Raw genomic sequence first — 23,779 nt, forward strand, 5'->3', positions numbered from 1 at the left:
CAAATCTCTGTTTCGTCACTCACTACTCACTCGTATATATGGCGTTCTCGAATAGCATGCGGGCCCGAGGTCTGGATGCTGGGTGTAGATGTGGTACTGCTTGTGTGCATCCTTGAACGTTATGCTCGGCCTAGGTAGCTCCTTGTTGATGTGTGTTGTTACATACCCTTACTGATACTCATGTAGAATCATCAAGGAGGTCTTATAGGATAGGAACATATACAGAGTTACACGCGTATACAACTGCATGCTGAACTGCATGACACAGACGTCTGTCACATCTGCGCTCGTAAGCAGGTCACGAGACCTCTCCATCGAAAACAAACTGCAGCAGCCAAAACCCTTCAGGACTCAGCGAGTCGAGTCGGCTGATATTACCATCTCAATGACCCCAATTCACATGTTCGTCCTCAGATCGGGAAATATCCCGTACGCACGCGAGCAGGATCGCGACCACGCAACGGGGACGCCAAGCTGTTGGCTCGGGATCCCTGCGCTGCGCAGGGCAAGGAGCGGCGAATCAGGCTGCAGGGCTGCTTTTCTCCGGCGTTGGGGCGCAGGTTCCAAGTGGTTGCCTGCGTGAGCGCGTGGTTTGAGGGCGACGGGAGACGCTCGGGATACGGGGCGCTGGCCTTGGTTTTGGTTTTCTTTTGCGGACAGCCTGCTCGTCTGATACCGCTGCTACCTGGCACTGACACTGACACTGCCCGACTGGCCCTGACTTGACTGGCACTGCCCTACAGGCACTGAACTCGCCGTCCCCCGGCACCTTGACCTGACACCGCCGGCTCGATTCCTCCGCCACATGCACCGCACCTCCGGCACCGCGACCCTCCCGCTCGCGCCCCGCACACGAGCGACGCTCCCCCTCGCCAGCCCGCCATGTTCGACGGCAAGCCCAAGATCAAGACGCGCACCGTCACCATCCTGAAGAAAGTCGCGCCGCCGGCCCCGCACACCCCGTCGCGGCCCAGCAGCGCCGCGCGCCCGTCGGCGACCCGCTACCAGCTCTCGTCGGCGGCGCAGCGCCCGCGGCCTGCGCGCGAGTCGCCCGCCGTCTCCAACATCCGCAAGCGCAAGGTGTCGCCCAGCACGCCGCCGCTGTGGGCCAGCAGCGACTCCGAGAGCGATGCGGATAGCGACCGCCTCGCCGTCGCGGGCGCGAGCAAGCGCCTGAAGAGCAGTAGTATTGAGCCCGCCAGCAGCAATCGCCAGCTCGAGCCCGACCCGAACCGGCGCATACGGATACGGTGGGACGCGGAGAGGAGTGCGGCGGGCGGGCTGAAGGGCGCGGCGAACGGGCTGAAAAATGGAGCAGACGGGCAGAAGAGTGCAGCCAACGGGCAGAAGAATGGAACAGATGGGCAGAAAAACGGAACAGACGGGCACACAGGGACAGGCGGCGACCGTCTGCGGCGCGGCAGCCTCACACACGGCCTGCTCATGACAAGAGGCGAGTTCGCGAAAAACTACCGCCCTGCCTGGCCCGGGCCAAACAAACACCCCATCCTCGAGCTGCAGTACCCCAGCCCGCTGCCGCCCGAGTCGTTCGAAGCCAAAGTCCCAACCGACTCGTCCGAATACAACCCGCTCGGCGACATCCAGTTCAGCATCGAGGAAATCATTGCGCACTACCTGCCCGCCGACCTCTCCGCCGAACTCTCCTCCGACGTCACCGGCCCCGTCCGCATCCTCAAGCGCGCCGCCGCCAGCGGCTCCTTCACCGACTACGCCCTCGAGCTATCCCGCTTCAACGCCCTGGTCCGCGCCAAAGTCGCCGACGGCTCCATCGCCCGCACCCTCGACGCGCTCCCCGCGCTGCCCCTCTCCCTCGTCAAGCACATGACCCAGCAAACATACTCCCGCATCGTGTCCCCCCAATCCCACAAGCTGCGCCGCGTCAAGGGCAAGGAGACCACCTACGGCGAGCTGCTCCCGATCTTCATCCACCGCGTGTTCGCCCAGACACGCCTCGCGTCGCACCACACATTCGTGGACCTGGGCTCCGGCGTCGGCAACGTCGTGCTGCAGTCCGCGCTGCAGACCGGCGCGGCCTCGTACGGCATCGAGATCATGCCGCTCGCCGCCGCGCTCGCGTCCCAGCAGGCCGCCGAGCTGCGCGCCCGCGCCCGCCTGTGGCACATAGCCACGGGCCCGATGACGCTGCTGCACGGCAGTTTCCTCGAGAGCCCGGCCATCGACAAGGTGCTTGCGCGCGCCGACGTCGTGCTCGTCAACAACAAGGTGTTTGGCGAGGCGCTGAACAATGCGCTGCTGCAGAAGTTCCTGGACTTGAAGATCGGGGCCCGCGTGGTTAGTCTGGAGAGCTTTGGCGCGGGGGGCAGGGGCGGGGTCAGGGGCGAACAGAGTATTGCGGGGTTGTTTGAGGAGGAGCGGTTTGAGAGCGGGACGGACTGTGTGAGTTGGGCGGGGGAGAGCGTGGAGTACTTTATTGCTACCAAGGTGAGGTAGGTCGGTATGTAAGGGGAGGAAGGCGAGGAGCCGGAGAGGTGAGGGGGAGAGGAAGAGGGAGGGGAGTCTGCATAGCGAGCGCAACACAGCACAGCATGGGCGGCATATACTCGAGGCGTCCAGGTTTCGGCCATTCTTCCGTTCTATGGTTCTACGGTTCTGGGGCGCGAATGGGATGCGATGCGAGCCGGCTTCATCGGCCGAGTCTCTGTAGAATAGAAATACCCACACATACTCAAGTCTCACTGTCTGCTGGCCAGTCTTACCATCCCTGCCGACATCAACCCCAGACGATACTGAAGCCTGTCGGAACACACTAGCATACGTTCCACGCTGACGATCGAGCCTCGCACACAGCCTGTCTCTCTCATACCAGACGCCCCTCCAAACCAGTCCCCTGAGCACCGCACCACAGCCCGCAACCCGCAGCCTCAGCGCCGTGTCCGCGGTCCACGTGCTCCGCGCTCCTCCAGAGACGCGAGACGCACGCAGTAATCAAGCGTAAGCACTACCAGCTCCACGCACCCGAGCAGCCGGGCCGGGCGTCCATGTACCCGTTCCTGCCTAGTCGTGTACACACGCACACATACAGTATGAGCAGTGCAGAGCAGCGCAGAGCAGAGCATCTCCGCTCCGCTGCACGTTCAGCTCGGTGTGTGGTGTGGGTGGTGCGGGATCGGCGCTGATCGTCCGGGTCGCGTTGCTTCGCAGCGGTACGTACCTGAGCGGACTGTTTTGGTACGGGGGTTTTGCGGGCAGGGCTGATGGGCTGGGTTACTGCATACAGGACATACTCGGCGATGGATACTACCGCGCTGTTGCGGCGAGCAGGTATGCAGTGATGAGGCTTGCTGAGCAGTCGGCGTGTCAGCAGGGTACCTGGTTATTGTTCTGCAGCAGTACGTCTCTACGGGGAGTATTAAGCGCGCATTAGCACTCTACTATTACACGTTCGCTATTGCACGGTTGATGCTGACTATGCAGCAGAACAGGTGACGGGCTCGCTCGCCTCTGCCGGGCCCGTGCCGTGTGTGGTGTCGTGGCGAGTGAGGCCTTGGTTTTACGTCTTGGCCGCTGCGAGTGGCTCGAGGTTCCCTAGGCAGCTCGCAAGCTCGCTGGCTCGCTCGGATGCCTCGCTAGTGCGGCGTAGCGAGCGGCGTGATAGGGTGGCGCAGATGCATGCTCGGGTAGCGCGCCGGGGGCTATTTTTGGCCGCCGTGTAGGGGTGTGGTGCGAGGAGTGCGAGAGGAGGCGAGATGGAGGGCGAGAGGTTGGGAAAGGGAGGAGGGAGGGAGTCTGAGAGAGGAATGAGGTGAGGGGTGAACATGATGTGCGTCGACAACTGGGGCGATGGGTTCTACGTGTGCTGTGGAGAGGTGGAGTGGAGTCTGCGTGTTGATGGTAGTGTGTGAATGGAGACTAGAGTCACCGTTCGCCGTTCGTGGCTCAACAACTGATGGTGCACTACCGGGCCAGAGACGCGATCCACTGATGACGCTGCGGCAGGGATGAGGCAGTGAGCTCCGGATGCTGCGTTGCGAGAGTGACAGTCGTCTTGACACCTTGGGCGGTTTCAGACCGCCGGCCGCAGACAGTGGTGGTGTGCTGGCAGCGATGGTCTGTCTCGTGCAGCAGCGTCGACGAGCTCGGCAGTATGGATGGCTCGGCGGGCTCGAGCAGAGGCTCAATTCGCCGCGAGGATCGCCATTGAGTCTCAGCACTAGAATGCGGAGCTAGACACGGCCTGAGCGCGGGCTGGGAGCGGCGGGCGTTCAACGCTGCCCGTATCGGCTGCTGTCGCAGGTATCAAAAGGCCTTGACGGCGCCATTGCCTGACCTCCCTTGCTGACCTTTTCTCTCCAGCTCTGACCTGCACTGTCGCTGCCGTTTACGTTAAGCACACTCGTTTGTGTTAATCTGCTGTCGTTGATCGAATTGCTGCTATTCGCCGGTCCACGTCGTCTAAATTGCGCGTGGCGTACTACCAGCCGTCCGGATCCTACCTGGTCATCTCGTGTAAGCATTCCGCCTTGATCGCACCCCAGCACGCTGCTCCGCGCCAGACAGCTGCCTGAAGCGGCAATATGTCCTTACACTCGCTATACCGGCGGGGCGATCACTCATGACGCCGTGCTAACAGGAATTGCAGTCGCGAGACCAATTCCACACCTTCGCTCACACGCCCGCGATGCGCTCCTTCCTCTTCACACTGCTGGCACTGCCGCTGCTGGGCGCCGTGGCCGAGCAGCCGTCGACGCAGACGCAGGCCCTAGATACAGCCAACGCCATCTACGCCAACGCCCACGAGGCCTTCCAGGACCTGCTCAATGCACTGCCCGAGGAGTCGCTGCAGGCCGCGCTCAACTCGCTGGGCAAGTTCAAGGCCGGCGTCTTCGAGTCGCACCGCCGCGGCGTCGAGCGCGTGCACGACACCAGCCCGGCTCTGGCCACTAAGCTCATCGTCGCCGCTGTCCAGGACCTGAAGAAGCGCCAGGCGCCCGCCAACGGCACCACCTCCGCCCAGCCCAGCCAGACCCCCGACCTGCCGCAGAGCAGCGCGCAGTCTGTCCTGCCGTCGTCCGACGCCCCGTCCAGCACGCCCGCCAACACACCGCAGCCCTCCAGCGCCGACCCGCCCGCGACATCCACCCCCAGCGAGCCCTCCAGCCGCCCCGTTCTGATCCCCGTGGAAGTCACCACAACCAACACTGCCGGCGTCACCGTCGTCCAAACCAGCGAGGTCCTGTCTGAAGTCACCGCCTCAGTGCAGGTAACCGTCGTCCGCACCACCACCAACGACGCCGGCAGCACCGTCGCCGTGACCACGCAAGAAGCCCGCCCGGCCATCATCCGCACCACGACCGACTCCCGCGGCAGCTCCGTCGCCATCACGTCCGCCGCCAACTACGCGCCCACCCGCGGCGAGGTCCTGACCACCACCGACGCCGCCGGCAGCACCATGCTGACGACGTACACCCCCGCCGGCGGCCGCGTGTCCAGCATCCGCCTGATCACGACCACGGACGGCCAGGGCCGCGCCCAGACGCTGACCAGCACTACGTACGTCGACCCCACGGACGTTGCTGACGGCGGATCTGGCGGCGACGAGCCGTCTCCCACCAACGCTCAGGGGAAGCCGAGCGTGCAGTCTGGCGCTGCAGGGCGGCAGAACGCGGCGCTCGCGGGGATTGCGGGGCTGGGCGCGTTCGCGGTGTTCTTCTAGACCGCGAACCGCTCTTACAGTTCCTCTCCCCGGCACGAACACTGTGTCAACACACCCCATACCACACTCCCTCACCCTCCACCACCATCCTTCCTGTACAAAGCCGCCCCGGGACCACGGAAAATTGTTTTAGCGGTTGCATTGGCTTCGGTCCCCCGGCATTATTTTTTCGAGTCTAATTCGCGTTGAGATTTTTTAGCATCAGCATATAGAGCGCAAGCTCGTCACGGTCTTTTCGAGATACCCCACGTTCTCTGCATGGTGCGGCGTATATAACTAGGGAGAAGTAAGAGGGTGAGAAGAGGGGAGTAGGCGGTGGGTGGGGAGGGTGTGTGGTCATGTTGAGATGAAGGGATGTGGATGTCAATAGGAATCACATGTATATGTCTGTACACGGTCTTACGGCGCAGGTGTGCTAGTAACTCAATAATACGAAGCATTTATGCTTATTCAACTCCCACAGCTTGGTGTTCCCAGTGCAGTGAAGGCGGTCCTGGCTGGAGCGGCTTGCTTCAACGCTGCCACGACGATGGTTGGTGCGAGCATGTCAGAGCTATGCGGGTGGCCTCGAAGAGTTCTGGCTCGGTGGTGGAGAGTTGGGTGCTGGTTGGTGGCTAGAACGTCTGCGCGTACACATAGGTGAGTGCGTACACACCCGCAACTCGTTCTTCCAAGCAGCCTGCATAGTGCCGTGAAGACGTTTATAGCTGAACTTACCTGCTCCAAAGTTGCTATGAAGATGACTCTTGTGAGAACGGCAGGGCTGTGGTGGTGGCCTCGGTGATCGTATGATGAAGAGCATAGTAGGTCTCACTCCCCGAACCCGGGCCTTGTGTTGGATTGAACTGATTGTCTCTTTAGAGGTCAGAGTGAACGTGAACGTAGCAGTCTGTGCATGTCGTCGTCCGCGACTGCCTTCCTGCTTGTTTACCATTCTCACCTCACCTCGCCCCACTCCAGCCACAACACCTTCTTCCCTCTCTCACCCACTCGACGCCAGCTTCTGCACCGTACACTGACTACACAACCCGCCATGCCTCGTCACGACTTCTACATCCCCCGCCCACCAGCCCGCACCCGAGCAGCAGCGTAAGGCCCCACCGCCGCCGCCCAGCCTCACTGACCACCCTAGATACTGCCACCGCTGCGCCCGCGGCTTCAAGACTGAACGCGGTCTTGAAAAGCACATCGCCGACTCGCGGCGCCACTGGGAGTGTCCAAAGTGTGGCTTCGATGCCGACGGATGGGATGATCTGCTGGCACACTGCCGCGCGACGAAGTGCCGGTCGGTCTGCCAGGGCTGCGATGACGGCACGGGAGAACACTGGGAGTATAATTCTCGCGAATTCTGGCAGCATGTTGAGAAGTGTCATGTGTGTACAGAGTGTGAGGTGCACTTTGACAGCCTGCTTAAGCGGATGGTGGTCAGTGAGTGGAGTGGATTGCTGGGATGATGCTGACAAACGACTAGCACGATTCGCGCGTGCATCGCAAGGCCACTAGGTGCAACGATGAAGGGTATGCCACTGAGAGCGCGTCTTCTGACAGCTCCCATCGCCCCGAGTACGAATGTCTGATGTGCGACCGCTTGTTCACAACGTACGGCGGCATGGTACGTCTATCCCACTCTGCTCCTGCACCCTGATTAAGTTCCCTAGATCCTCCATCTCGAATCCGGCTGCTGCAGCGACATCGACTGCGCCGACCTCGACAGACTGGCTGCCAATTGCAGTCGCTGGCGCGAGTTTGTGGACATCAATCACCGGGATGCGATGCTTAGGTCCGATGATATTAGCGCCTACCTCGAGCTGTATTTTTGCCCGTGCTGCGAGATGCCGATGACGGAGCTGTCTGGTTTGTTTCAGCATGTTGAGTCGGGGGCTTGCGAACAGACGCTGGACGTTGGTGCTGTTGGGCAGCTGCGGCGGTACTTGGCGGTATACGTCCATGTTTGAACAATACTGTGTCGATCAAAACTTCGTGGCATTATAACTGATGGAGAGGAAGGCAGGCAGAGTCAAGGCCTACGCGGGATTTAAGGGCGATACGATTCAGGGGACGTGTACGAGATAGCTGGCGCGGCCGTGATCTATGGCTGTCGATTGATGGGAACGTTATTACCGCTATGCACATCTTCCCGGTGCTGCACTCAGCGAGACATAAATTGACTATAATACAAGTTGAGCATACTCTGAACGTCGTCGCAACTATATGAATTGGTCGAAGCAGTCGATTTTCAAATCCCCTTGACCTCGAATAAGTTCTCTGGTAACTTCGGTTTTACTGGGTATGTTTGACTTCAGATAGTTTGCGGGTTAATTGAGCATGAGCTTATGTAACGTAGAAGAGCGTGCTAGGGCTGACCGCTGCCTTGCGCTTGTATCTCTTCTTATGGCGAGACTCAAATGTGCTTCAATCCAATAGAAGGGAACCTCGTAATTCCGATACTCACTACAAAACTGTTCCCAGGTTCTCTGTCTTGAAGTCTGACCCTCTCTTCTTATACCAATATGTCATGCACGTGTGGACTCATCTTCAAACGAGTGTTGAACCCTTCAGGTTTCAGATATAGGTGACTTTCGATGCACATACTGAAGTATTTTTAAAACTCGAGTCCACTGCCGCCAACCATACTGGCTCCTCCGAGACCGACAAACCTTGCGAGAATCACTGAAGAGATACCGTCCGCTTGTGGGTGACATGGAAAGTCACATGCTTTGCATTCTTCTACTCTTCAAGTGTGGCCCTTCCTCTTAGCTCTGCGTCGTTTTTGAGAATGGCGTCCTGTACACCAGCCCAACCCTCCAGTTCTGGACGCTCAGGACGCGCGTTTTCCGCACTCTCTGTGTGTCTTCTCCGGCCCTGTCTGGCAAGACCCTTCAGTCGTACGTCAACAGTATCCACACCTTAGATCGCCATCTTAGGCAGCGCGAAGAGTGCCACATAGGGCAGAGAGTATACCATTGGAGGCATCATAAATAACAAAAGAATACACCGTAAGAGGCAGTACAATGGAAGAGTCTACCACAAGGGGCAGTACAGGCTTTGGAAGAATCTACCACAAGGGGCAGTACAAGCTTTGGAACATTCTACCACAAGGGGCAGTACAAGCTTTGGAAGAGTCTACCACAAGGGGCAGTACAAGGTCTAGAGAAACCTGCCGCATTGGGCAGTACATACAAGATATAATCTCAAACTGAGAGATCTTGAACAAAAAAAAACGAAGAGACAGGAACAATCTACTCCTTATCCTCAGAAGAGTCAGCCTGTGTCGTTTCCCTTTCGAGACGTCGAAGCAGTGCGACTTTCTTCTCCTTCTCATCCGAGATCTCGGATGCTGGACGGGGGATGGAAGCGTGAACCGTCTCCTTGCCTCCACCGAAGGTCTCTTTGAGCTCTGGCCTGTGAGTAGGTACAGGTGCAGAAGCGGCTGCCATGTAATCTCCGTAGCGCAACTTTTGCTGAAGAGCCACTGGATCACCGAGCCAGGCGCTTGCACCCATCACAACTTTGCCTTTGGGAGGGTTTATCGGTGTTGTGGAGGCGTTGTCGGCTGAGGGTGGAGGGCGCGATCGAAGACGCGGATCGACCGAAGGTCCAGGTTGAACCTTCGGGAACCTCGTCTCATTGACTTCGCCAGGCTGAGGTGTCGGAGCCAAAAAAGGACCAAGTCCAGGCTTGACATGGTCCGGCACGTACGTGAGCTGGGCCACACCTGCTGGTGCGTGAGCATTGAAGTTGCGGATCATCTCGTATACCACATCTGGGTGGACGTTGCGGTTTGAGATGACCCAAGTCAATTGCTCGGTCGTGACATCGTGGTTGTAGTTACATGCGTCGGGGTTATTGGCATGTTCACATCCTCGCCGCCCCGGCCCATACATGACCATGCAGGCAGAGCCACTCACTCGCGACAAGACTGAGAGCCGACTTGTCTCTGAAAGGCCCTTGTCCAGAGGGATGGACGTAGTCCCTGGGGGGCTTCTGCTTCTATGGCTACCAAGGCGCTGCACCACCAGGCCTCTGGTTAGGAGGAGCGTGGGAGTTTTCGGAAGCTTCCCACAGATCAGGTACACTACGACAGTTGCGGCTGATTGCTGATGGCCGCATCGAACCCGCGGGGGGTGCAGAGGCTTGTTGTGCCGAAGCTGGTGGCCGCACCGAAGCCGTGGAAGTGGCAGAAGCTTCTTGTGCAGAAGTTAGTTGCTCCGAGACTTGTTGCGCAACAGGCTGCCTGCATGCCTAGAACCGCCAATGCCTGGTCCTCAGGCAGGAGTCTGCCCCGAGGCCGCAGTGTCCTTGTTCTGGGAGGGCTCATGTTGAGGCTGAGGCTGAGGCTGGCGCTGAGGCTGGCGCTGCTGAGTCGGAGCATTACCACCCGGCGAAGGAGGCAGAGGAACGGCAGGATGCAACTTGCTGGGAGCTGCAGCGATCTTTGGCGGCTGCTATTGAGGTGCTGCAGCGCCGAGACCGGTCGAAGATAGCGCCTGAGCCAGCTTCTGAGACCTCACTGCGTCCCAGTGTTGCAGAGTTGCGCGCCAGAGATTAGCGATGTCCTCGTACTCGGAGACCAGATAATTGGCACGACCTCGACTGACATTTGCAGGCTGATCTGCCTCACCACGATGCCATGCGTCGATCCGCATGTTGAGATTAAGGAGGAAGTCCTTGCAGTCGCCACGATCCTCGAGGTCAAGGCAGCTCCAACCTAGAGACTGTCAGCACTGTTTCACGACCTAGTAAGAGCGATGCTTACCCTGAGGTGGTTCCCGCCTGAACTGCTGTGGAGGTGTTGGGTCTGCTTGTGTCCTTATGTTAGCACGCAATTGTCCTTTGGATTCGGGAAACTGACCTGCGGGACCTCGTGCTGTGGATGCTGTGGTTGCTGTGGTTGCTTTGGATGCTTTCAGATTAGCTTCTGTCTCCATAGAACCGCAGTAGAGAGACTCACCTTTGTGACCTTCCGGTCTTTGAGAGGTGCCGTTGCCGCTTGAGCGGGCTCCGGCGTTGGGCGAGTCCATTCTGATTTGTTGATTAGTTACACGAATGAACAATATGGTTGGTCTACTCACGTAGTATGGGGCCAAAGAAAGGAAGTCGAGCCACCGTGACGCTCCTAATATCAGAGTGCGCCAAGACAAGCTAACCGGTCATGTGACGTAGTGCTGGTGCCATCGCGGGACCACCAGCCGACTGCAACGCTTACTCGACTGCTAAAAGTGGTTGGAATGGCTCACGGTGAGACCAAATAGTTTCCTGAGATCCTTGCTACAACTCTTGAAACGATCCGGGGTGGATTCATGCATATGTATGCATGCGCAGCTGCAGTCTATGCATGTTTCTACGAAGGCCTGCTGGAGACTGGTCCCTTAGTTTGGCAACAAGACGCGTCTATCCGAGAAACATGAGTTTCAATCAATCCTTCCATTTCCAGGCTACGAACGGGACATCTCAATCGAGCGGGGTGTTAGCCTGGGGGTCAGACAATGCAGACAGGATGTGGACGCACCATAGACCTCAGTCTGTTGTAAGATCTGCGTCAATCTGAATGCAACGACCGAGAACGCTGGTTTCATCTTCTACAGTTGTGACTGGAAAGCTGAACATTTTCTTATCAGGATCTAATGTTCACAACCACAATTTCACTGAACTCCAACAGTAGTCTTATGTAGCCTCCACGGCTGAGTAATGAACAATGCATTTGTTGTTTGATTCGAGTGCATTGACGAAAGAACATGGTCTTACCTCCTCCCCTGCGGCAGCATCCCCAACAACCGCTCGATCTCCACGGCCGCACTCCCACTCGCCTTATCCCTCAGACTCAGCAGCATCTCCCTATCCTTCACCTTGTGCGCCTCCTCTCCTGCCTTCACCAGCAATCCGCACTTGACCCACATATCCACGCGCTCTCCGACAGTCAGGCTCGTGCACTTGGGCACAAACACCGACGCGACACGCGCATTCCCGGCCGCCAGCACCTCATTGAAGAACGGCTCCCACCCAATCGGGCTCTTCTTGTGCTTTGCCCACTCCTCGATCTCGACCCACAGCCGCGCCGCGACGAGGGCACGCAGCCGGATCCAGGTGAACGTTTTCTCGGGGATCTTGAACTCGTTGACCACTTTCTGCGCGCGCTTGGTGTGGCCGAGCTTGATGAGATTGAACACGGTGTCGTTGGCAGACAAGCCGACGAGGTCCGCGCCCGGGCTGGGCTGGTTCGGGATGTCGCGGGTGTGGGCCAGGTCCTTCTCGAACTGCGTCTGCATATGCAGCAGCTTCTGAGCGTCGTCGATGGAGGAGCGTGTGAAGACAGCGGGGGCGTCGCGGGAGTCGGCGAGGTACTTGGAGGCGAGTTTGAGTTTGTCGAGGGACTGGGGGAGGGAGGGCTGGGTGAGGGCCGCGGAGAGGAGGAGCGCGGAGCCGTCGAGGCGTCGGTCGTCTTGGTAGTAGAGGTCTTTCAGGAGGTCGGTGTCTTGGTCGCGTGCGGAGGACTCGACGAGGGCGGTGGCGACGGGGCGGGAGTTTATGACGCGGAAGAAGGATGCGAGGGGCAGTTTCTTGCGCAGGTGCAGCAGCACGTGGAAGATGAGGTCTGTGTCGCCGGACTCGATGGCTTTGTCTAGTGCGATGGTGTCTTCTTTCATGCTGAGGAGAAGTGGGACTTGCTTGCCCGCGCGGGGCTCGTGGTCCAGGAGCGAGGTTGCAAGTCTAATGCGGCCTTCGTCGTAGGCGGCGCGGGCGATCTCTTCGAAAGAGACACCGGGTTTGCCGGCAAGCTTCTTGACGATGATTTCGCAGATCTCTTCTTCAGGATCAGTCGACACGCGGACCTTCTGCTGAGCCCAATGACCGTAGATGTGGCTCACTGGGAGCTGCAAGTAGTCGGCCACACGCAGGGCAAGGAGGTATTCATTGCGGTTGGTGAGGCGCTCAACGAGTTTTTCAGGTGTCATCCGCCGGTACTGATCATAGCTTATAGGTAGACCGACCTCGTAGAACCGCACAGCATTCAGGACTCGAAGGGTGTCGCAGGTGTCAACGAAGTCATCCGACGAGTAGAGATCCAAAACCGACTTCCCGTATGAGGCCGCCTTCAGGAGCGACTTTTGCCAGTGGATGTTGTATTCGTGCGCGGCGGCTTTGATACAAGCATCCACCGCATCAGCCAGATTCGGCCGGATCAGCTGGATCAGGTCGTCCGCCTTAGGGCTCTTCTGCTCCAGCAGCGACGACGCTTCGAGCAAGTTCGCAGCTGGCGAGTCAGACCCCAGACGAAACACCTCAACTGTCTCATCAGGCACCTTCTGGATAAACTCGCAAACGTCGTTGGTGAGCAGCCGTATGCCATCAACGTCTGGCAACAGATGCACCCATGTGTCGTAGTAGAACTTGGTAGCAGCGCTTTTCGGGCCAATCAAATGCACCTCGTCTTCCCAGGCCAGCGCAACAGCGTTAGAGCCACACCATTGCATATCCTTGGGTACTGTCTTGACGCGGCTGTCATACTCGCTGAGCTTCTCGCTCCAATCGCCACTCACGACCCAGACCTTTCCATCGTCTGTGTAGAAAGCGAGGAACTCGCCGCGCGGGCTGACGCTGATGTGTCTGAAGGGGCCGGCGTCGAAGTTGCGGTCCTCGGCCTCGGTTGCATCGACGACATACAGGGTGCTGCCAATGGCAAGGATGACCTCGACCGAGCGCGACAGCGAGTACGCGGGCGGTATGATGCTCCAGGACACGACGGGCTCGGTGGGTGGTATGGCAAGCAGCTTGGGGCGCGGTTCGGCGTACGAGGCGACGGAGATGAGGTGGTTGTTGCCAAGCAGCGCGACAAAGCCCGTGTTGTAGAAGCGACAGGAGACGACGCCGTGTTGGTCCGAGTCCTGTGACTGTGAGTTTGTGCAAGAGGAGAAAGATGGCAGCGCGTACATGGCCCAGCGTGAAGGGTGCGAAGTCGCCCTGCAGATCGTAGTAGCAGCGCACCGTGCCGTCCTCGGTCACAACAAGCAGCTTCTCGTCCTCTGACCATCCAAGGCCTTTGATCGTGCCTTTGTCCCACTGTGCAGACGTCAGTCACTATGCGTCTGCGGGTTGGATGCGCCAGCGTACGTTGATGCTCCGAATGAGCTTGCCGGCGCAGCTGTACACGTCGATGCTTGACCGAGCAGGGCCGGGCCCTCTGTACGTGTGCAGCTTGTCTTCATCGCGATAGATGGCTGTGGAGAGTCAGAAAATGCCTGTGCTGGATGCCCGGGCGCATTGTTGCGTACCTACCTACTGCACCGCTGTACGGAGCCCCCACCACGTTGTAGTTCTCGAGCTCAAGGTCCTGATCGAAGACAGCCGTGTACAGCTGGATCTTGCGGTAGAACTTGTCGCCGACCTTCTCCCAGTTGGCGGTTGGCTTCGACATGGTCACCTGCTTATCATGGCCGTCTGCGCTGCTGAGCGTCGTGGAGACGCGACCGGGAGTGAGGTCAGCCGCCGTCTGTGCTCAAGCTTGCACATCAGCCACACCATCCTGCCGGTACCTGCATGTCTGACAATTATAATCTAAAATAATGGGGTATCTCTATTGTTGAAGCTACATAACTACGTACCTGTTAAAACTATCCAACCTCCAACGCCATCGCTGCATGTAATCGTAGCCAGTTCCCAGCCCAGGCTCAGTCCATCTCCCTTCAATCTTAACGTCCACCTTGGTCGTACCCAATGGCGTGCGCGAGGGCCTCTCGAACATCGAATCGGTCTACGTCAGTACCGACCTTCTTGCGGAACATTCCAAGATCGTTCAAGAAAGCCTGAGCCTCGTCATGCAGCTCCTGCGCCAGTTCGTCCTGCTGGTCGCCTTCATCGAAGCCAGAGTCCGAGTCATTTTCGCTGTCCTCTGCATCAGATGCATCTCTTGCGTCGCCCTCCATCCAGTCGTCACGTTCAAAGTCTGGCGTGCCAATGGACCTTGGTGGAGGCAGCACGATGGGGTTCTTGAGCTCTCCCACAGCAAGAGCCAGATGGCGGCGCAGGCTATCAATCTCGGCATGAAGTTGGACGTTGATCGGGCGGAGCTCTTCCACTTCGGATGTGAGAGCCTTGATCTTCGCGGCCGACACCTGGCGGTTCTCCTCCATCAGCCTGTGCATCATCGACACCTGCCGCTGGTACTCTTCCAGTTCTGTCGCCTCTTCCCTCTTGCGTAAACTGGCTGCGTTGACGCTGATCTGCAGGCTACGGATCTGCTCTGACATCTCGGCGATCTGGGCGTCGCGTTGTGCGGCAGACATGCAGTCTTGGTTAACAGAGGCGCGCGTACGGATGCGCTTGGCCTGGTCTGCGTAACGCAGTGTAGACAGCGTCTCCTCGTAATCGGATGGTGCAATACATGCGACCATGGCGGTCTTGGAGTTGCCTCCAAGCGAGTCCCTCAACAGCCATGTCAGGACGGAGTCACGATATGGGATAATCTGTCGCGGCTTCCTGCTCTTGGTTTCCTGTCCACGAGCTGCAAGCGCATTGATGACACGGCCCAGCGTACTGAGCGACTTGTTGATCTGACCACCCTCCTTCAGCTGCTGGCCGGTGGCTTGTGTAGACTTGGCGCGCTCCGATCCAGCTAAATCGACAAGGCGCATGCGGGCTGTGCGTTCAATCGTCTCGTCGGACGTGATGGAGTGAGTGATCTGCTTTAGACGAATCGTGAACACCGCATGTGAGCGGGACGATGTGTCGTTCATCTTGGTAGCTGCCACCGTCCGGCTCTGTACAGGTCTGTTAGCACTGCACGCTGTGTGGAAGCAACCACACGTACGTTGTCACCCTTGCGCAGATGCTCAGCAATCTCTGCATAGTTCTTGACTTCCTCCTCTCGCAGTCCCTGAACGTAAACACCGTCCTTTGGGCTTTCGCGGATCTTGAGGTAGACGGGCGGGATAGTAGAGGCCACAAGTAGATCGCGGACGTGTTCGTTGTACACTTCGAAGTACGAGACTTGGACGTGGTAGGTTGTGTCTGGCTTCGGCTCGTGCTGGATGCGATCAAACAGCTCTTCGCAGGTGCGACGGATTAGACCAGGGTTGTCATCCGTGCCCATCATGGTGTAACTCTTGCCCGAGCCCGTCTGGCCGTATGCGAAGATGCATGTGTGGTAGCCGCCGAAGTTGTGGTCGAGAAACTCTTCGCCGAAGGACTTGTAAACATCCTCCTGCGTGGCATAGTGTGGGTCGTCTACATCATGCGACCAGAAGGAGCGGTCGAACGTGAACTCTTTGTCTTCGACGAGCGATCTGCGCTGATCTTCTGGTCCGATCTCGGGAGCAAGCAATGTCGTCTTCTCAGTCGCTGGGTCCATGCGAATCAGGCATTTGGTGCCCTTATCCGTCTCTGCGGCGCATTAGTCTAGAATACAGCAAAGTCTATACCGACAAGACGCGCCTCGCTTCAGAAAGGTCCTGCATCGCACCACCACCTTGATATTGCCGGGGTCATCTTGCGCGGGCGGGGCCATGGTCGCGTACATGTCCGCGACAGGCGCGCGCATCGAGGGCGCCGAAGCGGTCGTGTTGTGGAAGCTGGAATACATTCGGCGGTCCAGTATGTCGTCCAACAGTAGGTAAAGTTCGCCCAGTGACTGCTGCGCCCGGGCGATATAAAGCAGGTGCATGGGCGCTCCACCGGCAGCAGCGATGGGGCCCGCACGGCCCAGCTCTACCCCGAACCAGCAAAACGTAAACACTGCGGGCGCGTCCCGTTGCTGTGGAGCAGATAAGCGACGTCACTGCTTGGCGCCCGCACCATCAATCAGAGCCCGACACGACTGCAGAGAGGACGCAGTGCCGGCGGTTGGGGATGAAACTCTTGATGCGCAGTGCTGTCGGATGTGAAGTCGCCACGATGCAGGGTCGTGAGAACCTCTTTCCTGGGCGAGCTCGCATTCCGCGAGCTGCTGGGCAGAAAATTTCCCACATGGCAACGTCGAGCTGTCGATGCAAAATTAGACTGACGCTTCGCACCATGCCTCGAACATGACCTCGGAATGCATTCGCTTATCTAACTAGCATATCCTGCTGCGATTTTGGACATGGACGACACCATCTTGTATATGAGTGACGAGCTGAAGCTCAAAGCATTCGAGCTCAACTGGGCAAAGCTAGAGGCTTCGACGACACACTTGCAGCTCAATGCATTGAGGCTTTGCGTGCGACTCTTGCCTCAAGTCAAGCCCGGCCAATCTAGCGAGCCCCACGAGAAGCTTAGAGATCTTCTGTTACGTCGGCTCTTGGACGAAAGGCAGGACCAGGAGCACCTTTACCAGCTCGCCGAAGCATGCACCAAAAACGCATCGTTCGCTGTCTTGCTCTTCGCGACAATAAATGAGAATCTAGAGCACGCCATCGCAGATATCCCGAAAGGATCTGAACATACGGAGTCGAACGTGTCTGTAGAGGAGCACACACGACGGACAGCGGCATTCATAACATTCCTCAAATGCTCATTCTGGTTGCCGCCAGACAGCTTACATGTCCTTAGCCCTCATCTGCTCGGGCTACTACTGTCTTTCGTCGGAACCGAGGGCTTGACCGAAGCTGCACTTGACGCAGCGTCGGCTCTCCTGTCCCTTTCAAGTCTTCGTCGTCAAACACCAATCCACGTCGCTAGCCCTGGGACTGAAGCGCCATGGACAGAATTGGACACTGCATCTGGGCAGTTTGTTCTGTCCCAGCCAGTTGTCAATGATTCTCTATGGAATTGTTTCAAACTTCTCCCTCCAGCACAATTCGAGAACAAGTCGAGCAACTTGTTCAAGGTCTGGTTCCAATGGATCTCTCAGGCAGCCACAGAAGGCTTCGATCCAGAAGGCGTATATGAGGACCTATACTGGGCTAGAATAAGGGTGGGACTGCTCACTGGATTCGCTGATCAGCGCAAATACTGTCTTGGAATAGTTCGGGCTTCTTTGCTGGCTGCACGAAGAGACATCAACACGCCCACTATGCGTCTTCAAGTTGACAAACGAGACATCTACATCAAGGCTTACGATCGTTACCTCATTCTCTATGAGACGATTGTACTCGACCGCTATGCAAATCAGATCGAAGCTTGCCTTTCCGAGCTGTCAGCACTCTTCGGTCACTCGGTCGTCACTGCCTCCATGGCAACCACATTACTTTCCTCGGGACTAGATCCTCAAGTCCAAGAGAGCACCCGCAAGATCGTCGGGAATTGGTACTTTGGCTTCGTAAGCGGCAGTGAAGATCCTCTTGCGAAGGACCAAGAGTCCTTGAAGGAACATACCAGCTTTCTCATCAAGGGCTTCCTGCCATGGGCCACTCAGGGCAGTCTGTTTGCTTCCACACTAAAGGCCACCCGCGCCAACACCAAGTGCGTTCACGGCGCCGCGCTAGCTCAACTCATGGCTCGCTTCGCTGGGTCGGTGTTTTCAGATTCTGCGTACCGTGAAGAGCTGCTTGTTTCGGTATTGAACTTCGTCCTTGATGCGGGAGGCAGAATGTTCCAAATGTCGCCCCTTTATCTGATGGAAGGGCTGATCAGAGGCTTCGACGAAGCTGCTCAAGAAGGGGGTAAGTCACGCAAAACCAGAGTCATCCAGAGCATCGAATCAACTCTCGCTTGTCTGCTTTGTGGCGACCGAATGGACTGATTACTGACGTTAATGTACCAGGGTCGACACAGCTCACAGAGCGAACAATAGGCGTCCTGCTGCGTGTCTCGAGAATCACTGGCCTCCCAGAGATTGCAAGCGACTTGTGCAAAGTGTACTGCAGGCGTCTGTGTGAATATGCTGACCCCTCTCTAAACTTGGACTCGGTCCCCGGATATATCGCACTACCTGCCAGAGTGGAAGAGCTCAGCAGACCTGATAGTGTGTCCGAACTGCGAGTCGCAGCAGCGTCAGATGGAAAGTTGACGTCTCTCTCAAGTTTCTTACAGATACTGCAAGACACCAAACATACATACATCCAGGGCACTGCTTACGCTACTGCATGCAATCAGCTTGTAGCGTACCTGAACAAGGCGGAGCTCTCCTCGATTGATTCGGATGAGCTCTACACTGCTCTGGATGCCATGTGGGAAGAAGCCGACCGCCGAGAGTTCACCAGGTCTGTTGCCGTGCATCTGCCAACGTTGCTATTCCATCCAACCTGCATCAAGGTTTGCCTGCGAGGATATACGAATGCTTCGGGAGACGCCTCAAGAAACGACATGCATGCCCTTTTAACAAAGGTGGTAACAACCTTGCGACAACTTTCCGAGGGAAGGTCGTATCTCCTTGCGAGTTTCGCGACCTCCTTGTGCGAAGCTGCTTTGTCACATCCATCTATAATCGAGGCTCTTCCCTACGAAGAGGTTATACTTCGGTTTGTGAACCATCCTCCAGCCGCAAAGGTGGAGTTCCAGTTCGAGGTGATTGCTGCAGCCAAACTTCAACACTACATACCCCACCGCAGCTACGCTTCGTACTATGGGCAGCGCGAGTGGCACGCGTACGCCTCCTGGATCAACTTCCTGAACCGTTTTCCAGAAGAGCAGAAGCACGTCGCAAAACGCATTTTCGATCAAATACTCGAGCCATGGGCCGGCCAGAGAGGTTCTGTACCTGTTATCGCCAAATGGAAGGACGTGTTCCAACTGCAAGCTATGCTTGTACTCGTTGAACACTGTGTCTCAGAGGCTGACGCGGACGCATACCTTGACAAATTCATGCATGCCCTTACTGTGGAACAATGGCCGCGCTACCGCTTCGTCCTCGAATGGATCATTACCCGTATTTATTTCCAGTATCCGAGCAGAGCCGGCCGCATCCCGAAAGACCTCGCTCATCTCGATGAGACCAGTCCAAACCACATAGCCTCTCTGATGAGGCTGGCAGTTCTCACGGCGCCCTTCCTGGACTCGGAAGAATTTGCGCTGAACCTCGTGATCCAGCTTATTCCTTTCTCGGCCAGCCAAAAAGTGCACGTCAGGCATGAAGCCCATCTCTCTTTTCCGATGATCTTCGAGCTCGCGGAGCAGAAGGGCTGGACAAACATCACTTCAAACCCCGGCTTCGCGGTCCTGAACACGCATATTCGCCAAACCGAAAAGTTCAAGGCTCCAGCATGGTCTATCAGGACACTCAGAATTGATGCTGTTGCTGATTTCACACTCACTGAGATTTTCCAGGGCCAATATTTGTACCTTGAGGCTCCCGAGCCGATGCGCGTTGCTCATGAAGACTTCATATCCCTCTCCAAGGCCAGCAACGATACAGTCGTGCATTCAGCACGCATCAACTTAGGCACCCCCAGGGCTCAAGTTGATATTCCTGTCAACCCCAGGCCAGTAGAATATGTCCTGGATGAAGACGGTGTCAAGTCCAATTTCTTCCAGACCAAGTCTGGTTTCGACTTCAACTCGCTTCTTCCAGCTGCGGGTGCACCTCACCTACAAGACAAGCAGCCAGCTTCCGTGATCTTGGTCGCCTCGCTCATCGACAATCCCACCAACCTAGGCGGTCTCTCGCGTATCTCCGAGTCTTTCGGTCTGGAAACGCTCTACATCAACGACATCAAGAAGACGACCCACAAAGACTTCAAAGCTACCAGCGTGACGTCTGAGAAGCATCTTCCCATCAAGGAACTGAGAGAAGCGAATGTGCCAAACTACATCACGAGCATGAAAAGGAAGGGTTACGAAGTGGTTGGCATTGAGCAGACAGACCGCAGTGGTATACTAGGTGACGAAGACGCTGAGGGAGCAAAGGATATCGGCACGCTTCCCAGACGCTGCGTGCTTGTGCTCGGGGCTGAGAAGAGCGGTATTACGCCTGAGGTGCTGAGCGTTATCGACCGCTGTGTGGAGATCAGGACGGTGGGTGTCACGCGGAGCTTGAATGTGCAGACGGCGGGAGGCATTGCTGTGTATGAGTGGTGGAGAGAGTGGCATGGACAGATGTAGGCTAGATATCTAGTTTGGGATACAGGCCATGATTTAGTAGAATTTGATGACTTCCGGATTCGTCCCTTCTGTTTGCTATGATAAACTGAACAGTTGAACATCCCTGGCTCATTTAAAGTTCGTATTTGATTTGCGTCACTACCACATATGCATACAGGGTGATGGTATTCATGAACATAGTAAAACCAATTGCCGTTTCCAAGCTTACATAAATACGAAAACATAAAGAGCTCATAGGGTATCGTGCAGCCGTCAGTCTTGCTTCCGCAAGTCGCATTACGTCCTCCCTCCACTACCGCCGCTGATCATTACTCTGGCTCTCATCATTACCGCATCGCTTCATCGAATAACAACACCCTTCTTCACCACCCTCTCGTCATCATCATCCTCGAACAATACCGCCCGCCTCTCCGGCTTGTCGATCCTAACACACCACAAGAAGTAGTCTTCCAGCGGCAGCAAATTCAGCAACACTCGATTACCGTTCCACGCGAGCCCGCACACCATCGCGCCCGCCACCGCATCCAAGATGAAGTGATTCGCCGTCGCCACAATAGCAACGAGGATGATCGCCGGATACGCCACACCAACCGCCAGACACGCCAGCCGGCGTACACTCGGCAGCCTCAACCTCATCGTCTTCCCTGCGAACGGCGTGCGCACGCTCAGCACGCTGCCGCGCTGGTGCTGTGGCGCGAGCGGCAGAAACACAATCGTCAGGCCGACGAGCAGGCTGTAGCCGAAGTGCAGCGACGGCATGGCGGCGTACTGGTTGCAGAACTTGTTCTGCGTCCACACGGAGCTTTCGCCTTCGGCGCCGTGCACGGTGTCGACGAAGCCGTAGCTGCGCGCTTCTTTGCCGATGTCGCCGGGCACGTTCAGGTCGGAGAGGAGACGGGGTGGCATGCAGGGCCACAGTGTGAAGACGATGAAGGCGATGAGGTTGCAGGTTGCCATTGTGCGGCGGCGCGCTTCGTAGAGTTTGGGTCCGGCGATGCTGCTGTAGGGTTGGCGGATTGGGCTTGAGGATTTGTGGTTGCGTTGGTGGTGGGATGGTAGATCGATGCGGTTTTGCATGGTTGTGTAGAAGAAGAGGAAAACGAGGAAGAGGATGGTGCCAGGGATGTGGATGAAGCTGTATGTCCGGTTTGTCCAGTGGAGAAGTAGGGGGTGTTGAAGAAACCACTTCTGGATGTCGAGTTCGTGGAAGATGTTGAGGCGTTGCTCGAGGTGAATCACTTGCAGAGCGTGACGACGCGCAACATTGACTGTGCCTTCAACCATTGTTACGGCGCTGAAGGCGCGGCCAAGTTGGTAGACCTGAGATTGTGAGCGTCAGTGCGGAGAGTGTACATGGGACGAAGAAGCATACCCAGTAGATCAGAGCCCAGTACCATGCTTCTACGAGAAACGGGAATTTCCTTAGCAGTCGGCTGAGGAAGTAGTCCTTGAACCTTCGCGAATTTGGCGAGGTGACTTCAGTCCGGTAACCGAAGATTTTTAGCTCTCGTGTTCGCCATTTTGGAACCTCGTCCACGCCGGCCAGGAGTGAGTCGGTTGAATGTGAGGAACGTCCTGACTCGGAGTCTGGTGAAGATGATCGTGGTGAGGAAGCGTGGTCTCTCCCACGGCCAAACAGCTTGTATTCTTTGTTGCGATTAACCCATGTACCTCCGAAGAGCAAGGTCACTACAACTAGCGGTTCCGCGACCGCGCCGATGCCCATGGTGGCGTTGGCAAAGTGCTAGGAATGCAGCCTAATTCGTAGTTGTAGGCAATACGAAGTAGCCAGGAAGGCTAGTTATCCGCGCCTCTTCTGTTGTCGAGCTCTTAGCGGTATCTGACGTACACAATCCGGTGTGAAGAAACACTAGCGAGATGTCGAGGAAAGTTGCAACGGAGGAAAGTGTCAGAAGAAAGTAAAGTATTCAACAGCGAGACTAGCAAGAAAATGACAGGACTTCGGCAACATCTTGAAGTCAGCGGACGCTGGCGGACCAAAAGCTTGATAATAGTACCAAGACAAGGCAAGTGCTAGTCGGTCTTGTCATGACTACCCGGACGAAGCTGCACCGCGTATATCGGTGTGCTGGAACGCGAAGCAGCCGAGATCCGATAGGCGCGAGACTGCCTACCTTTTCAGGCGAGGTCATCATACATTCCAACATGGTGTCACACTGTCACTGCCAAAAGTTTTCACGCTCTTCTTGCACGCAACTTTGCCCAAGGCGCTCCTGTCACCTGAAGCAGGTTTGTGAACAAAGACGGCGCCTACTCGCCATTGGCCGTATTCAGCTGCGGTTTAGCTGTCAGAATCTACGCTCAGCACAGGGCACGCGACATCAGTCAACGCTAAACGCTACGCCCGAACGAGTCTGGCTTCCAGTCGCTGCCGGCGCTAGTAGAGGATTACATCCGTTGATTTGCAAACTACGCTTTGTCGGAGGTTTGAGAACGCGGTCATCCGGGTTGGCATTCTAATCGCAAGCCGACTTGTCGCTGTCGTACAGGCTCGTGTGCCAGTTGTACGAATCACGTTGTTTCTGACGGATCTCCAAGCGCCTGCTGTATTTGGCAGTCAACGTCGCATCTCGCTTGTGAAGAGAATGGATACGGCTGTACGATAGGGCTGCAGGGTCTGTGTATCCGACGTTGGGACGTCACATTGGCTGCCAGAGCTTATGCTGACAGCGGATCGAATCTTTATCCTGATGCCTCTCGTTAGCATCTTCCTGATTTGTTTCCTTTTCTTTGTCCGACAATTTGCCAATGTTTGAGTGCCGATTAGCCAGCCGCCCTGTCAAGAATTTCGGATAGAAGATGTCACCATGACCTTGACGTCTACATTCCACTTTCAGAACCTTACTCCCGAGTAGCCGGCCAATCGCTGTGCCGATTGCTCCGACATCACATCACCGTCGCATGCTCACCCTTGCAGGGTCGCGTGTGTTGTCAATTCTGCGACCAATGTCCAAGATGCATAAACAAGATTCAATTTCGCGCTCAAAACAGAGCTGTGGCATCCTAGCCGAAGAATGGAGACGGGTAGTGCTAGCTCCCTGTTATATTACAAAAGAAATTTTGCGTGTGAGTATGCGCCCCCAAGTATGCTGATGCTGTGGAAACGCTTCC

At 56.8% G+C, this 23,779-nt stretch overlaps 7 protein-coding genes across 7 annotated transcripts; 3 read left to right on the forward strand and 4 right to left on the reverse strand.

Moving 5' to 3' along the window:
* Nucleotides 1–882: 882 nt before the first annotated feature.
* On the forward strand, nt 883–2,472 carry C7974DRAFT_303564 (S-adenosyl-L-methionine-dependent methyltransferase; the record flags this gene model as incomplete). The annotated part of the gene is made up of 2 exons (XM_046137951.1): nt 883–1,267; nt 1,337–2,472. The coding sequence occupies 2 exons, from the start codon at nt 883–885 to the stop codon at nt 2,470–2,472; spliced, it is 1,521 nt and encodes a 506-aa protein (XP_046001058.1).
* Nucleotides 2,473–6,772: 4,300 nt separating this feature from the next.
* Nucleotides 6,773–7,835, forward strand: C7974DRAFT_384783 (uncharacterized protein). Its single transcript, XM_046140886.1, has 3 exons — nt 6,773–7,119; nt 7,167–7,307; nt 7,354–7,835. Exons 1-3 carry the CDS (start codon nt 7,114–7,116, stop codon nt 7,648–7,650), a joined length of 444 nt encoding a protein of 147 aa, XP_046001059.1. The 5' UTR covers nt 6,773–7,113; the 3' UTR covers nt 7,651–7,835.
* Nucleotides 7,836–8,914: 1,079 nt separating this feature from the next.
* On the reverse strand, nt 8,915–9,862 carry C7974DRAFT_94674 (uncharacterized protein). The gene has a single exon (XM_046147568.1). It carries the CDS (start codon nt 9,583–9,585, stop codon nt 8,935–8,937), a length of 651 nt encoding a protein of 216 aa, XP_046001060.1. The 5' UTR covers nt 9,586–9,862; the 3' UTR covers nt 8,915–8,934.
* A 1,476-nt stretch (nt 9,863–11,338) lies between these two features.
* Nucleotides 11,339–14,151, reverse strand: C7974DRAFT_384788 (Vps16, N-terminal region-domain-containing protein). Its single transcript, XM_046140887.1, has 4 exons — nt 13,970–14,151; nt 13,805–13,911; nt 13,625–13,753; nt 11,339–13,578 (listed from the first exon to the last, which is right to left on the reverse strand). Exons 1-4 carry the CDS (start codon nt 14,106–14,108, stop codon nt 11,437–11,439), a joined length of 2,517 nt encoding a protein of 838 aa, XP_046001061.1. The 5' UTR covers nt 14,109–14,151; the 3' UTR covers nt 11,339–11,436.
* Nucleotides 14,152–14,258: 107 nt separating this feature from the next.
* C7974DRAFT_460344 (kinesin family protein-like protein) lies at nt 14,259–16,370 on the reverse strand. The gene is made up of 3 exons (XM_046146137.1): nt 16,124–16,370; nt 15,501–16,072; nt 14,259–15,450 (listed from the first exon to the last, which is right to left on the reverse strand). Exons 1-3 carry the CDS (start codon nt 16,350–16,352, stop codon nt 14,383–14,385), a joined length of 1,869 nt encoding a protein of 622 aa, XP_046001062.1. The 5' UTR covers nt 16,353–16,370; the 3' UTR covers nt 14,259–14,382.
* A 186-nt stretch (nt 16,371–16,556) lies between these two features.
* Nucleotides 16,557–20,817, forward strand: C7974DRAFT_94767 (uncharacterized protein). Its single transcript, XM_046147571.1, has 2 exons — nt 16,557–18,270; nt 18,372–20,817. The coding sequence occupies exons 1-2, from the start codon at nt 16,770–16,772 to the stop codon at nt 20,645–20,647; spliced, it is 3,777 nt and encodes a 1,258-aa protein (XP_046001063.1). The 5' UTR covers nt 16,557–16,769; the 3' UTR covers nt 20,648–20,817.
* Nucleotides 20,817–22,645, reverse strand: C7974DRAFT_94716 (uncharacterized protein). Its single transcript, XM_046147569.1, has 2 exons — nt 22,020–22,645; nt 20,817–21,967 (listed from the first exon to the last, which is right to left on the reverse strand). The coding sequence occupies exons 1-2, from the start codon at nt 22,371–22,373 to the stop codon at nt 20,987–20,989; spliced, it is 1,335 nt and encodes a 444-aa protein (XP_046001064.1). The 5' UTR covers nt 22,374–22,645; the 3' UTR covers nt 20,817–20,986.
* Nucleotides 22,646–23,779: the final 1,134 nt, after the last annotated feature.

Source organism: Boeremia exigua (assembly GCF_020726555.1).
Source record: "Boeremia exigua strain MPI-SDFR-AT-0100 chromosome Unknown C7974scaffold_2, whole genome shotgun sequence".
Taxonomy (NCBI): Eukaryota; Fungi; Ascomycota; class Dothideomycetes; order Pleosporales; family Didymellaceae; genus Boeremia; species Boeremia exigua.

Bases quoted from the DNA above. Each gene is read 5' to 3' on its own strand.
- C7974DRAFT_384783 (XM_046140886.1), top strand. The intron at 7,308-7,353 runs GTACGTCTATCC...TAAGTTCCCTAG, and splicing joins TCACAACGTACGGCGGCATG to ATCCTCCATCTCGAATCCGG.
- C7974DRAFT_94674 (XM_046147568.1), bottom strand. From the start codon at position 9,585: ATGGTCATGTATGGGCCGGGGCGGCGAGGATGTGAACATGCCAATAAC.
- C7974DRAFT_384788 (XM_046140887.1), bottom strand. From the start codon at position 14,108: ATGTCGAAGCCAACCGCCAACTGGGAGAAGGTCGGCGACAAGTTCTAC. The intron at 13,912-13,969 runs GTAGGTACGCAA...GACTCTCCACAG, and splicing joins TCCGTACAGCGGTGCAGTAG to CCATCTATCGCGATGAAGAC. The intron at 13,754-13,804 runs GTACGCTGGCGC...ACGTCTGCACAG, and splicing joins AGCTCATTCGGAGCATCAAC to TGGGACAAAGGCACGATCAA.
- C7974DRAFT_460344 (XM_046146137.1), bottom strand. From the start codon at position 16,352: ATGCACCTGCTTTATATCGCCCGGGCGCAGCAGTCACTGGGCGAACTT. The intron at 16,073-16,123 runs GCGCGTCTTGTC...AATGCGCCGCAG, and splicing joins CAGGACCTTTCTGAAGCGAG to AGACGGATAAGGGCACCAAA. The intron at 15,451-15,500 runs GTACGTGTGGTT...AGACCTGTACAG, and splicing joins ATCTGCGCAAGGGTGACAAC to AGCCGGACGGTGGCAGCTAC.
- C7974DRAFT_94767 (XM_046147571.1), top strand. From the start codon at position 16,770: ATGGACGACACCATCTTGTATATGAGTGACGAGCTGAAGCTCAAAGCA. The intron at 18,271-18,371 runs GTAAGTCACGCA...TTAATGTACCAG, and splicing joins CGAAGCTGCTCAAGAAGGGG to GGTCGACACAGCTCACAGAG.
- C7974DRAFT_94716 (XM_046147569.1), bottom strand. From the start codon at position 22,373: ATGGGCATCGGCGCGGTCGCGGAACCGCTAGTTGTAGTGACCTTGCTC. The intron at 21,968-22,019 runs GTATGCTTCTTC...TCACAATCTCAG, and splicing joins ACTGGGCTCTGATCTACTGG to GTCTACCAACTTGGCCGCGC.